At 33.8% G+C, this 15,665-nt stretch overlaps 1 protein-coding gene across 1 annotated transcript in view; it reads left to right on the forward strand.

Moving 5' to 3' along the window:
* The first annotated feature begins 10,242 nt into the window (after positions 1-10,242).
* LOC150102982 (aconitate hydratase, mitochondrial-like) overlaps positions 10,243-15,665 on the forward strand; it is a 451,613-nt gene continuing 446,190 nt past the window's right edge. Inside the window, exon 1 of the mRNA XM_090398314.1 lies at positions 10,243-10,337. Within this exon, the coding sequence (XP_090254440.1) occupies positions 10,305-10,337 (33 nt within the window). The 5' untranslated portion in view covers positions 10,243-10,304. The remainder of the gene's footprint in view (positions 10,338-15,665) is intronic.

A 15,665-nucleotide genomic window follows, 5' to 3' on the forward strand; every position in this document is an offset into this window, starting at 1 on the left:
TTCATAAATATTCTGATAATTCATACCCCAAAGGAGTTGGCAGTATTACTTTTACTCCGAAATTTTTGAACATTAGTAGGTAGGCCTAATTGTTAGGTGGAAGTAAAAATAATATGGCAAACAAATGCTATCATCTTGTGTTCTTTTGATTTTTCTGAGCTATGTAACACCTGAATTTCTCCAGAAGAAATCCTATTTACCTGTGTAAAAGAATGACTAACTTCTAAATTCATTGGACAAAAGAAGATATGAAGCCTTGAATAAGTTCATCATTGGTGCACTTTATCAGTATATAAACTTTATAATAAGCATTTTCGATGAACTGTGTATATTCACAGTACTGAAATCAGAATGTATTTGTTCTTTGCAGTTAACTACATGTAGCTTATTTTAAGCAAAGTAAATTACTCAAGATTAAACGTTAATATCACTTATGCTTTTGTAATCATCTCCAGCTTATGCTAGCATCTTCTTCATACTATCCCACATTAATGGCTATTTTTAAGCTTGTTTCATGAACACACACACACATATATATATATATATATATATATATATATACATGTTATTTTTTTTTGACTGACTGAAACCGAGAAAATAGATAAGTTAATTTAGTGGAGCACACGTTTCGTCAAAACGACTTCTTCAGGTATGGTGACACTTAAAGTTAATTAGTCAAGATTAAACGTTAATATCACTTATGCTTTTGTAGTTATCTCCAGCTTATGCTGGCATCTTCTTCGTTACTATCCCACATTAATGGCTATTTTTAGGCTTGTTTCATGAACATATATGTTATTTTTTTTTGACTGACTGAAACCGAGAAAATAGATAATTTAATTTAATGGAGCACACGTTTCATCAAAACGACTTCTTCAGGTGTGGTGACACTTAAAGCAATTAAAAAAACCATAAAAACACTGTGCCATTATAATAACAGACTTGTAAACTGAAGTTAAATTTGAATTGTCGTTATAGTCTGTTCTGTGATTCTGTTGTGCAAATGCGAGCATATGAGTGCACACGTATGCCAGTATCTAATGGCAGAACTGTGCAAGTCAAGTAGACTATAACTGAGGTTGCTGTTGATGTGAGAAGGGTCTAGGACAATTTCTTTGGATTCCAATATGCGCCATTCCACTTCATGACAAATATAAACGTTTGATGTTGCATTCCAATCTACTCCATGTTGGCGGCCTTCATTGTTTGTGTTCACTGAAAATAAGACGTGACTTGAGAGTGTGCTTGCTCTGATTCTATTGTATGAAATGTCTCTCTGATGCTCCTCTAGCTGTATGTGGATTGACTTCTCAGTCTGACAGTAGTATGGCCTCCCACAATCACATATTATTTTATATACACCAGGGAACTGAAGATGGTTATGAGCTTGTTTTGGGTGGCTTAGAACTGATCTTTTGGAAGAGATGAAAGACATTTTTATATTACATTTTTTCAAATTTCTTCCTAGTTTCTGGGAAAGCGAGCTGATGTACACCAAAGAAATATAACTATTGGGTTATTAGGGATCTCTGTGTTGTTTCGAGGGCACTGGTATAGTTGCCTCTTAATGTTTTTGAAAGAGTATCCATTATTTAAGAAATTTCTTTCTATATATTTTAGTTCTTCATTGGCCAACACACATGGATAGATACCTACATGCATCCTCACATCACTATCCCGCACAAAAGTTAGGTATCATTTCCACATTGTCTCACCGTGCTCACTCAGTATTGTCCGATGAAGAAGAACTAAAAAATTAACTAAAATATCTAGAAAGAACTTTCTTAAATAATGGATACTCATCCAAAAACATAAAGAGGCAACTATACCAGCACCCTCGAAACAACACAGAAATCCCTAACAATTCCATCCCAAGGGTTATATTTCTTTACCGTATATCAGCTCACTCTCCCGGAAACTAGGAAGAATTTGCTTCCAAAACTAAGGTCAGTTCTAAACCACCCAAAACAAGCTCATAACTATCTTCTGTTCTCCAGTGTATATAAAATCATATGTGATTGTGGGAGGCCATTCTATGGCCAGGCTGAGAAGTCAATCCTCCTATGGCTAGAGTAGCGCCAGAGAGACATTTCATACAATAGAATCAGAGCAAGCGCACTCTCAAGTCACATCTTATTTTCAGTAAACACAAACGATGAAGGTCGCCAACACGGAGTAGATCGGAACGCAACATCAAACGTTTATATTTGTCACAATGAAGTGGAACGGCGCATAGTGAAATCCAAAGAAATTGTCCTAGACCCTTCTCACAGCAACAGCAACCTCAGTTATAGTCTACCTGACTCGCATTTGCACAACAATAGAATTACAGAACTGACTATAACAACAATAAAAATTTAACTTCAGTTTACAAGTCTTATTATAATGGCACAGTGTTTTTATGGTTTTTTTAATATGCTTGAAGTGTTACCACACCTGAAGTCGTTTTGACGAAACATGTTGTGTGCTCCATTAAATTACCGTATATTCCGCGTATAAATCAACTTATACGTGTGGTCAAAAATTGATTGCTTTCCAAGAAAAAACTGGTATGTATCATACTCTGTTAAATTTATTAGCAATATACAAAAAGGATAAGTAAAAATATTTCAACTTATATGAATACTATATCGAACACTTATATCAAATTTATTTACAGAAAAAATTATTTGCATGTTATATAATTATTTATTTACAAAAGAAAATAGGTAACTACATAATTAAAATTTAATTTTCACTGTCTGAATTCATTGTACTCTGGTTCTGTAATTTCTTCCGGTATTGTCATATAAATTGTATTCGTTTTCTCCATCAGATTTTTGTTAGATATAGCACATTTTTTAAAAGATTTTATTACTATCTGGTTTTATTTTATCCCATGCTTTCGCTACCCATTCACACATAGTTACCAAAGACGCATGTCACATTTGTCCTCCTTTTGTGTAACTTTTCACTGCTTGCATCCACGCATTCCACTGTTTTCGTAAACTGTCTTTAAATGGCTTGTTTATACAAACATCCAACGGTTGCACTAGTGAAGTTAACCCATTTGGAATCACTGCCATATTGGTATTATTCTCTCTTAATAAAGATTTTGTGCTCTCCGTTAAATGGGATTTGAACATGTCCCACACTAAAAGACTGTTTGGATTTTTTAATGCACCTTATCGTGTATTCCAAATACATTTTATCCACAGCTTAACTCCTGCTTCGTCCATCCAACCATTCTCATGAACATGGACAAAAAAGTTTCTTGGAATTTTGATCTATTGTTTTTCTTTTAAAAATTATCATAGGTTTTAATTTAGTACCATCAGCCATACAAGCAAGTACAACGACTGTTTTCATGTCCAGTTGTTTTTAAAGAAATAGTTTTACTTCCCTTCAATTCTACTGTTCTATTCCCGATAATGTCAAACATAACTGGAGTTTCATCCATATTTTTGATTTGAGACAATAAATATTTTTTTTTGCTTTCGTTTAGCAATTATAAATCTTTGAAAACTTAATAACTTATCATCCAAATCCTTTGGCAGGTTCTGTGCGATTTTCGTTTTTAGTCGAAGCACTAAATTTTTCCTTTCCATAAACCGGCTACACCAACTCACTGTAGCTTTGAAGTTTTCACTGTCCTTTTTATTTGCTTTGTCCCACTTCAAAGCAAATAAACGAATATTATTTCTCGTTATAATGAGTCCATTTTGGCGATTTTCTCGAGCCCAATCCGCAACATTATTTTCCAGAATAGGCCACTTACAAATTCCTTTCCGTAATGTGCACTTATTTTTTGTCATTTTCATTATTAAAGTTTCATTTTTTCTCCAATCACGAACTAGTTTTTCGTTTACTCTGAACTGACATGCAGCAACACAGCATTTTCTTTTGCAAATTTAATCACTTTGCACTTAAAACTTGCATCATATTTCATTCTTTTAAAAGGAGCCATTGCACTTTAGTTCACCATTAGTCAACTGGTCAGTGTGAAATAAAATTTCTTTTGTCAACTAGGTATTTTATATATTTTGCTAAAACAAAGAATGGACGGACTAAAAAGGCATTTATGATCCTAGTAGTGATCCTATTTTATGATCCTATGATGCCTGTATAAAAATTTTACTTAAAACTGTCATAATTTTTATTTTTAAAGAAATTTTCCGAGTCGACTTATACAACGAGTATACTATAAAAATTCAAACTCAAAAAATTCCAATATCGACTTGCACGCTGGAATATACGGTAACTTATCTATTTTCTCGGTTTCAGTCGGTCAAAAAAAGATGAACGTATAATCACAGAGTCAATGCAACTAATGATCATATACAGGGTGTTCGGGATAAATTTGACATATTTATAATTAATTATATTTTTCCGTAAGTTACATGTATTAACACACACTTCTCTTCATTTAAAAGTTTGGACCCTTCTTCATTCATATACAAGATGTCAGAAAGGATGGATAGCTGGAACCCACCTGAATCATGGAAGAGAATAACTTGTATCATGATGATTCGTGCCCGCCATCAAAATAAGGATATTACGACTGCTGCCCAATGCTCCCTGAATACAGTAAAAACAATCAGGCATGAACTAGAGACTTGCAATGGTGACTACGAGGATGTAGCAAGAAGAAAGATCCCTAGCAGACGATCTGATTGCGTTCGTACAGCAGAATTCCTCGCAAATCTGCAGGAACAGGTGTTGAAGAACCCTGGCATTGGAATTCGGGCTTTGTTCGTGGAGTTGCTAACTGTAGTCAAGCCCTGGATAACAAGGGTAGCCAATGGTAGGCCGTATGTATGGCAGCAGGATTCGGCCCCTTGCCACACCTCTGGGAAAAGTCAAAAATGGTTGTCTGAAAATTTCTACGACTTCACCAGTCCAAATGTTTGGCCTCCAAACTCCCCAGACCTTAACCCCATGGATTATTTTGTATGGGGCGCAGTTGAAAAAGACACCAATCGCACTTCCAGTAATACAAAAGCCCAGTTAATGGATAAAATTAAAACAGTTTTTGCGGCCCTTCCCAGGGAGACTGTAGCATCAACTTGTTCGAGGTTCCGAAGCAGAATTGAAGCTGTGATCGATGCTAATGGTGGTTATTTTGAGAAAATCTTGTTGATAGTATTGTAATTAACTCTGTCTGTAATGTTTTTTTGTCAATTCATTAAATTTAATAGATACAAAGAAGATTTTCTTTTTCCTTACGAAACTGTCAAATTTATCCCGAACACCCTGTATATGTGTGTATATATATATATTGGTGCTTTGGGTATATTGGGAGAATATTTCAGATAATCTCCTGTTCATCTATTTCAGTTTATGTAAATTTCATCTAAAGCAAATGTAAAAACATATATAATAAAATAAATAAAAATGACTACATAATTTTAGCAGGAGACTTAAATGCAAGAATTGGAAACACGAAAATTAATAATAATATAAGAATACACGGAGAACACACTCTAAACAGAAATGGTAAAAAATTGATTGACTTTGTAGTTTATAATAACCTAAATATAATGAATTCCTTGTATAAACATAAAGACATACATAAATATACTTGAGCAGCAAAAGGATGGAAATCAATATTAGATTACTTCATATTAAATGAAAAGACATCAAAATTTTCACTAGATGTTAGAGTTCACAGAGGATATGAAATAAGCAGTGACCACTTCCTTGTTAAAATAAAATTAAGATTACCACCTAAATGGCTACAAGTAACAAGAACAGAAAAAAAAATTGAAACATTTGTTTATAAAACTAGACTATTGAATGACACAAATGTACAATGGCTATATGAACAAAGAATTAACCAATATCTAGATAAAATAAAACAAAATGAAGAAATAGAAATAGAATGGCTTAATATAGAAACGATACTAAATGCAGCAGCAAATGAAAGCTTAGGAAAGACCAAAAAATTCAATAAAAGAAAAAAACTGAAGATCTGGGATGATACAATCAAAGAAATAATTAAAAAGAAAAAAGAAGAAGCTTATCACAAATGGTTAAGCAGTAAAAGATTAGAAGATGAAATAGAATATAAAAGAATAAGAGCCATAGCTAAAAGAAAAGTCAGAAAAAGACATAGAGAATCATGGAATAAATTTGTTTCTAATTTAGAACATGATTTATATAAAATAAGACCCAATGTATATAAGATTTTGAAACACCTAAATGCAGATACCAAAGAAAACATAATATTAAACACCGAATTAAAATTAGAAGAATTTCTAAATTATTACACAGAACTGTGTACAGACAAATATTTTAAAAAAGACAACTGGTAAACAATTAACGAAAATGAAAAGGAAATTTTTTCCTCCCGGAAACTCGGGTTTTTCGTCCTGTAAACTCAAGAAAATCGACCGTAGAACCCACATTATTTCAGACATTAAATATATTGTGTTAGGGTTAGGGACCACGAGGTGGCGGCACATTTGAGCCGTCTCTCTTCACTGTGTACCGCTTAATTAGTGATAGCCTTGGGCCATCTACCTCTGATTGGTACCAGTGGAGATTGAACTGCCCACTCAGTCTCCAAAAGTTAGATAGGGCTAAATGGCCTCGTCTACTCCTCGTATACGGGAATAAAAAGGCGTTAGCTGATTTTTTTTAAAGGAAATAACTGAAGAAGAATTAGAAATCGTCCTGAAAGAAACAAGAAACGGAAAATCACCTGGAGAAGATAAGCTAGGTTCAGAACTATATAAATACGCAGGAACAAGATTCAAAGGAAGACTCTTATTATTTTTAAATAAAATTTACTCAACTGGTATCCCCCCAATAGAATGGAAAAAAGCAATTGTGATTCCTATCTTTAAGAAAGGTAATACAGATGACCCTAAAAACTATAGAGGTATCAGTATACTAAATTCCTGTTACAAAATATAAAGCAGAATCTTAAATAACAAACTAATGAAATATTCCGAAAACTTTATTCTAGAGGTACAGAATGGATTTAGAAAAGGACGATCATGTATAGACCCAGCCTTTTGCCTAAAATTAATAATAGAGAAAAGAAGAGAATATAATTTGGAAACACATATTGCATTTATTGACTTCGAAAAAGCATTTGACAAAGTTAAAAGAAACATATTATTTAACATATTAAAAGAAAGACAAATACCGAATAATATCCTAAAAGCTATCACAAGTATATATGAAAATAATCAAATACAAATAAGAATAAATCACGAGCTATCATATACAAGAGAGATAAACCAAGGGGTCCGACAGGGATGTCCCCTCTCAGCAACTCTTTTTAATATCTACTTAAATGAAATAATAATAAAATGGAGTAAAAATTTACATCAAGGAATTAAACTTTCAGCTACAGTTAACTTAAACACTCTCCTCTTTGCAGACGACCAAATAATAATTACAAATTCTGAAGATAACTTACAGAAAGCTATTTTAGATCTAAATGAGATATCCAAAGATTATGGTATGATAATATCAACAGAAAAATCAAAAACCATGGCCTTTAAAGGACAAGATCCAGCAAGAACTAAAATAGTAACAGATAACAAGATCTTAGAAAACAGGTGAATTCATTTAACTACCTAGGATGTACGATCACATATGAAAATGAAAAAGATATAAACGTAAAAATTGCAAAATATTTAAAAATAACAGGAGTAATTAACTCTATATTTAAACCAAACCTAGTTCAAAAACAAACCAGGCTAAAAGTATACAATACATTAGTCCTACCGGTCTTAATGTATGATAGCGAAATCTGGACAATAAAACAAAAAGACAAACAAAGATTAACAACAGCAGAAATGAAGTTTATGGGAAAAATTGCAAAGTATACCCTATTTGATCACAAAAGAAACGAAGATATCATGAAAGAACTAAACCAAGAACCAGTAATTGAAAAATTTTAAAAATATAAACATAAATGGATGGAACACGTTCAAAGAATGAAAACAGAAAGATTACCAAAACAAGCCTTAAAGTACAAGCCATTAGGAAAAAGAAAACCAGGACGTCCTCTTAAACGATTCAATGATGACTTCTAAGGCCGGAACAGGCCATGCTAGGCCTAAATCCTTGATACGTGTGATGATGATGATGATGAATCTACCAAAATTTGGTAGGTACCGCCTATGAATGGCAAATAAACGATATATTGTCTTAAAGTGACGTGTTCAATTATTTGTGATAATCGGCAAAGGTCATTTCTAGTTCGAAGTAATCTTCGAATGTGAAATGATGATGGATGGCCAGTAAAGGTCTCCTGTAAACCGTTGCCAAGTTGAGAGAACCACATGTGCACTATTCCAGTTATATCATAATGGAATGATAAAGACTAGTTAATTTTCATCTACCATAAACTGATGCTATTTCTTTCGAAACGGCTAACAGACAATCATTGTTAAGGTTGGCTGATCTATATGCTATTCGGTTTTCCAAGTTCTTTGTGTGGTAAGGTGTTTGTTTTTTCTTTTGGTTTTATTATACTGTATTCTTGTAGTTTCATATTTCTAGGCACACTTTTCGTTTCTGAACTTTTTGCATTTTCAGTGTCATTCTGTTTCAGATTTATTATTAAGTTCAGCACAGTATGGCAGAGAGTGGCAGCATGCTCCTGTAATCTAGCTACTTGGAGCCTGAATTGGAGGACGGTTTTGAGGCTGGGTGCTCTGCACTTTTTGTCCTATGTTGATCGAGTTTCCGCACTAAGCACGGCGTCGATATGGTGACCTCGTGGGCCGGCCAGGTTGGCCGAGTGGTAAACGCTAAGCACTCGGCCAGGCTGCGGTTTCGAATCCCGCCGTGGTCATGAATGTTTGTGATTGTCTGTGAAAATACTAGTGGTTGTGGTGGGGTAGTACATGTAGTTGGTGTAGATGAAGCACCTCACTCTAGTTGGTGGAGATGGAGAGTTGTAGAGTAGCTGCCCTCCCTCAATGAGCCTTTGGACTCCTTGGAGGTGTCACGTAATAATAATAATAATTATTATTATTATGTTCGATGAGGCTGTGTAGCACTGTATGAAAATAGCTTTTGCCTCTGTAGCACTATGCCTCATGAAGAACGATTGCTATAGATTCAATTCTAGCCGCCATGACAAGAAGTTTTCTTACAAGTTCATTAATTCACAAGTATTCATACTATTACAGTTCAATTCTCTCTCTCTCTCTCTCTTTCCCAAAAACTGAAAAGCCTTTATTCATTGATTGTTTGATCCTACTAACATTGAAGCATAAAAGATAGAGCCTGGCTACAATACCTGTTTTCAAAATAATAATAATAAAATAAAACAAAACAAAATAAATTAAATAAAAAAATAAACCTGTATATAGTATTTAATCTTGATTTGGATCCATCTGTAAAGAGGAGTAGCAAACTTGAGAATGGCTTTACGAATAAAATTTACACTGTTTATTTATTTTTTATTTAATTAAAGTAGTACTACATTTCAATAGTATTAAAATAAAATATTCAAACAGACCTCACCTACTCCCTATACGAAAATAAAAGGCGTTAGCTGATTTTATTTATTTATTTATTTTTTGCAATAAGCAAATTTAAAAGTTCAACAAATAAAATTATCATATTTTCCTTCAAGAATATTCAGGTTTTGTTTGTTTGTTTGTATTTACTTTTGAACTCATTTTAAGTAATGCTAAATATTTAATTCTAAGCCTTATGGGTTGGTTTCCGGATAGAGCCGCCGCTGGGAATTTTGCCACCCCGTGTAGTAGCATATTTTGCCGCCCCTTCCCCCTTATTTTTCGTACAGTTTATGCCAATTTTACCGCCGCAAAAAACTTGACGCCCCGTGCAAATGTACATCTTTCACTGTCACTAGAGCCGGCCCTGTTTCCGGATCAGTTCCATGATGATTCAGAAATCAAAACTGCATTACGCTGTATTTGTACTTTCCTGTTTCCTGCTCTGTGGATAGAATGTTAATACACACGCACGTTTCCTGAGAATTAAGAAATCCTCCTAACTTCTACAGCCGGATGCGTTTCTATTAATAATGTTAAATAGACCATTTTTAATTCAGATGGTGAAAAAAAACATTTTTTTTTTTGATGCGCATCTGAATTTTTACAGATATATATATATATATATATATATATATATATATATATATATATATATATATATATATATATATATATATATATATATATATATATATATATATATATATATATAATGCGTATATGCACACATGTACAGTATATGCCTTTAAGTTTCAGTCCTTCAGTGGGCGTTGTAGTACGTAGTATTTCATCTTGATTTGGATCCATCTGGAAAGAAGAGTAGTAAATTTGAGAATGGCTCTACGTGTTGGTTTGGCGTGCAACTGGGTAAATATTTTATCACCATTTTTGAAACCTGAGGAGATTTATATATTAAAAAGAAAGATGTGATTACATATGTATTATTATCATTGTTATTTTAAAAGTTATTTTGATACTTTATATATCTGCAACCGGCTTCTTCATTTCAAGGTTATTAAAGATGCTGTGAAGGGTATACAGTTCAATGAGAGATTTTGCATATACTATATTGTTGATAAGAAAAATATTTTCCACGGTGTTGTTTATTGTTATTGTTTTTGTAGCTATGTTAGCAGAAATGGGTAACCGGGCTTTGGATGGATATACCATTTTGGGACGCAATCCAAATTTCCGTATTTTTATTTGGCCAAAAAAAAAAAAAAAGTTATAAATATAGGAAAGTCTCTAAAAATAGTTAGCAATAAAAAGTAATAAAATATTGAATAATATATTATTAAGAGTAAAGCGCATTCGAGTTTAATTTCATCGGTATGAAAGACTGCGGATGTTACCGATGATGATAAAAGAAAAACAAAAGTTAAATGCCAATTTGTTTTGCTAATCAGTTGCAAAACTGAGTAAAACAAAATACTTTGAGTACTTTTTGAAAATGAGTATTCATATAGTGTCTTCTGTCATTCTCTTAATGGTGTATTTGTTTGTCTTTCACCCCCACTCCCCATCCAACCTTGGAAAGAAACACTTTTTTTTTAGCTATATTATTTATATATTGTTTCGTTCGTGATATACCTGCAAAATAATCATGAATAAGGATAATTATTTTTGAATTTCTCTTTCTTGATAATGTAATGAATTATGTCTAAATTCAGATGCTGGCATTCCATAATCAGCTGCATCACTTTTAATTCCTGTAATTCTATATGTAGCATTTTCAAACATAAAATTTACCATTCAGTAAAATTTTAGTAGTCACAGTGGCACTCTGATACAATCTACCAGTGAAGCTGTTTTCATATATCAGCAGAAGTCTTTACCAATGCATGATTTATTATTTTTTTGTTAAGTATCAAAACCATCCACAAAATTTTGAAAATATTTCTGCAACTATGTTTTCATCTGATTTTATAACTTGGATTGCAGTGTTTTGTAGTATACATATACATATTTGATGCATCATCATTATTTTTTTTTTTTTATATGGCCCTTCTTGGCTATGGAACTATATGATATGCATTTCAATAAAGTGCTGTTTGTAGATAAGAGGATAAAGAGGTGTAGATGGTTGTTGTGTGGAGAAAAGTGCCCACTTATGATTAACCCCTCAGAGATATCATGTAATACTAGTAATTTCTGATTAATTCCAAGATTGTGTTTGAGTAGATCAGGTGAGAGACAGGTCCTCTTTCACTATATTTGTTTATCTTATTCATGGGAGAACTGATAACTGTTTTTTTAAAAACCAAGATTATGGTTAGAAAGTAAATTATACTTGAAAATAAAAAATTATACTCTTGTTTTCATTCTTCATGTGCAAAAGTTTGCACATGAAGTAATGTCATCACAACTAGGCCACTTGTATGGACTGGTGATTGTGCAATACATAACATCTCACAACCAAGCCATAATCCACTTTCTTGTGGTATGGCCTGTTTGCACAAATGGGGGGGGGGCTTTGGTGTGGTGACTGTTGCCATCTAAAAACACATACCTACCCTACTTGGAGGAAATGCCAAAAATAGGTCTTGGAGATAATGTCTTTCATTCTTCAGTGAAACATCATCACCCAGCTTATTGGAGGCATGAAGTGACCAATGCTATGTTGTTTTGTTTCTTGTGTAGTTTCCAGTTTCTGTTCCCTCCCTCCTTCCTTCTTGCATTCATTGAAGACATTTCTATTAATGCTTTCTGTACAATAATTATTTAACTAGGGACCTCCTTTATTTTAATGTATAGCAGTAAAGCAGTTTCTTCAGGATGACTGCCAGACAGTACACAGAACTGAATCTGTTGATAATACTTCTGGAGGATGCCAGAAAAACTGGTGAATAATTCTGCTACTGCTTGCTTTGCCAGCTTGTGAGGACAAACTCAGAGTATACAGCTTGCAGGGGACACCATCTGAAGCCATGCTTGGGTTGTAGTCTGGGCACCTGGGTACTCTCTGTATGAGTGGTGGTGACTATGAGTCCTTCATCCTTCTTGCATGCTCCTGCTCTATACAATTTCTCATTATTTTTACTCATTTTTCTGATAGATAGTATAAAATCTCTTACAAAACACTCATAAAAATCTCAAAAAAAATATCAAAGATGGTACCAAAAAAACAAACAAACAAACATTGACTTTACTAACATCCGAAGTCTCAGTTCTGATATCATTGACCTGCACCACTGCCTATTGACATCAAACCCAATCTGTCCTTCATCACTGAACCACAACTGGCATCCTTCGCAATATCTGACTTCAACTTTTTTCGTTACTTCTTTCATGATGTCTTTCATAAGAAGGGCTGACTTGTGCATCTGTCAGTTCTGATATCCTACAAAAATGGAATCCCTTTATATCATCTGCTTTCAGTCAAGATTTTCTTACTTCACTTTGTTACCTTCATTCGCTGCCTCTTCCCCCTGATGACTTTATTGGCTTGTGTGACTGTTTAGCTCTGAAAGTCAATCATATTCTAATTACCCTAGTAGTGAGAGAAACTTCTTTTGTGATTTTGGTATTCACAATTTAGACTGGCTTCCCTTCTCCAACTTCAGAGCAAGCTGGAAGAGAGCTGAACTGTTTGCTGTCAGTAATGATTAACACAAATTCTTCAACATCCAACTAGAATTCTATAATCCTCATCATTCTCCCAACACCCAGGACTTACTCTAATCGGCTCTCCCTCCAAACACACTGGCAATGTTGTTAGCTCTCCTTTTTTTGGCAAGTTAGATCATAACCTTGTTCATGTTTCCTTTTCTATAGGTGTTTCTTCTCCCAGTCATTCTCAGCCTTATATTTTATCGCATTACAACACAGCCATTTGGGATGACTTTTGGAATTTCTGTGCCTTGTTTTCATGTCCTGATTACTACTTTTGATCCTAGTGCCTGCTCTGATCTAATAACAGAAGTTATTCCTACTGGGATGAGTGCTTTTTGTTTTTATATATATTCTCCACCTCACTCAAGCCCCTCAATGTGTATCCAAATCCTGGTTTTCCAACGATTGTTCCAAAGCAGTCCAAGTCAAAAATTTAACATATTCTCATCAAGTCAAAAATTCCAGCTACTCATGCAGCTTATACTATGGCTCTTAACAGTTGAAATACAAATTATCAACAAATCCAAAGCAGACTTTGTAAGGGCTGGACACACTAGGCTTGTCTACTATTTAAATGGCAGTTGAGCATTCTAGTCCATTGCCAAGAATGTGGGAGTTTCTATCATTCCATGTTCTCACCTCTGATGATACATCCTGATGATACAGTGGTAACATATAGAAGATGTATCTTCTAGATGTTACCATTGTATCATTATGTTGTATCTTCTAGTCAACACCTATTTACAATCCGACTTCAAACATCAACCAACTTTCCATCTTCTTTCATTCCCTACACTTCTGCTCTTTGGAACAGTTTCCCCAAAAGATTACATGAGCCCTTGCCTACACATGGTACTGTCATGTTTTAGGTCTTGAACTGCTTGTATATAGGGTTATAAAACATATCGAGGCTAATATCTCTTCATGTCAGATTGCTGTAATCCATAGTGCACAGTACCTGTTGTATATTACTATGTATTATTTGCTTATGCTTAATTGAAGGGTAAATTCTCTTCCAGAGTATTTATTTACCATATTTTTCAGCTTATAAGATGCACTAGTGTATTGGACGACTCACAATTTTCATGTCAAATTTTTTGAAAATAAAAAATAAAAAATTCTTCTTCGCAGTATAAGACATAACCTACAAATTATGCATTAATTTTTTCATTTAAAATCATAACCTACAAATTATTCATTAATTTTTTCATTTTAAATTTTCATCATCATGCATATCAAGGATTTAGGTCTAGCATGGCCTGTTTCGGCCTTAGAAGTCATCGTTGAATTGTTTTAGAGGACGTCCTAGTTTTCTTTTTCCTAATGGCTTGTACTTTAAGGCTTGTTTTGGTAATCTTTCTGTTTTCATTCTCTGAACGTGTTCCATCCATTTATGTTTATATTTTTAAAATTTTTCTATTACTGGTTCTTGGTTTAATTCTTTCATAATTTCTTCATTTCTTTTGTGATCAAATAGGGTATACTTTGCAGTTTTTCTCATAAACTTCATTTCTGCTGTTATTAATCTTTGTTTGTCTTTTTGTTTTATTGTCCAGATTTCGCTTCCATACATTAAGACTGGTAGGGCTAATGTATTATAATAAATTTCGTTTAATCCTTTATCCAAGTGTGAGCAAACAAAGTTTGGGCCTGAAAATATCATCAGGACTGCGGTAATGTAGTACAACACCGGGCAACTCGTAGCAAAGGTGGACCAAGATAACATTACTCCTATCTCAGTATCTCCCATAATGCAAAACACATCTCCTTGCAGACATGTATAATGTTACGCATTAAGGGAAGGGCCACTACCCAGACTAGTTTCGACCTTTATCGAGGTTTCTTCAGTGGGATCCAGGCCTAGAAGTGGAGACACCAGGCAGAAGCAATGGCAAGGTCATCTTTACCTATACAAGTTGCCAAAAAGTGTGCCACCATTTTATTAAATTACTCTGGATTTAGAGAAGATGTTGAAAGTTTATTTTTTACTTGGTTAGACTATAATAAATTTAGTTTAATTTTTTATCCAAGTGTGAGCAAACAATGTTTGCGCCTGAAAATATCTTCAGGACTGGGGTAAGGTGGTACAACACTGGGAAACTCATAGCAAAGGTGGACCAAGCTGAGATAGGAGTGATGTTAGCTTGGTCCACCTTTGCTACGAGTTCCCCGGTGTTGTACTACCTTACCCTAGATTTCGAAAGTATCTTCAGGCGCAAACTTTGTTTGCTCACACTTGGATAAAGGATTAAACTAAATTTATTATACTCTAACCAAGTGAAAAATAAACTTTCAAAGGCTAATGTATTGTGTGCTTTTAGTCTGGTTTGTTTTTGAACTAGGTTTGGTTTAAATATAGAGTTAATTACACCTGTTATTTTTAAATATTTTGCAATTTTTACGTTTATATCTTTTTCATTTTCATATGTGATCATACATCCTAGGTAGTTAAATGAATTCACCTGTTCTAAGATCTTGTTATCTATTACTATCTTGGTTCTTGCTGGATCTTGTCCTTTAAAGGCCATAGTTTTTGATTTTTCTGTTGATATTATCATACCATAATCTTTGGCTATCTCATTT

Source organism: Typopeltis vanoorti, chromosome 9 (assembly GCF_054136105.1).
Source record: "Typopeltis vanoorti isolate ZY-2024b chromosome 9, IOZ_Tvanoo_1.0, whole genome shotgun sequence".
In the NCBI taxonomy this organism is placed as follows: domain Eukaryota; kingdom Metazoa; phylum Arthropoda; class Arachnida; order Uropygi; family Thelyphonidae; genus Typopeltis; species Typopeltis vanoorti.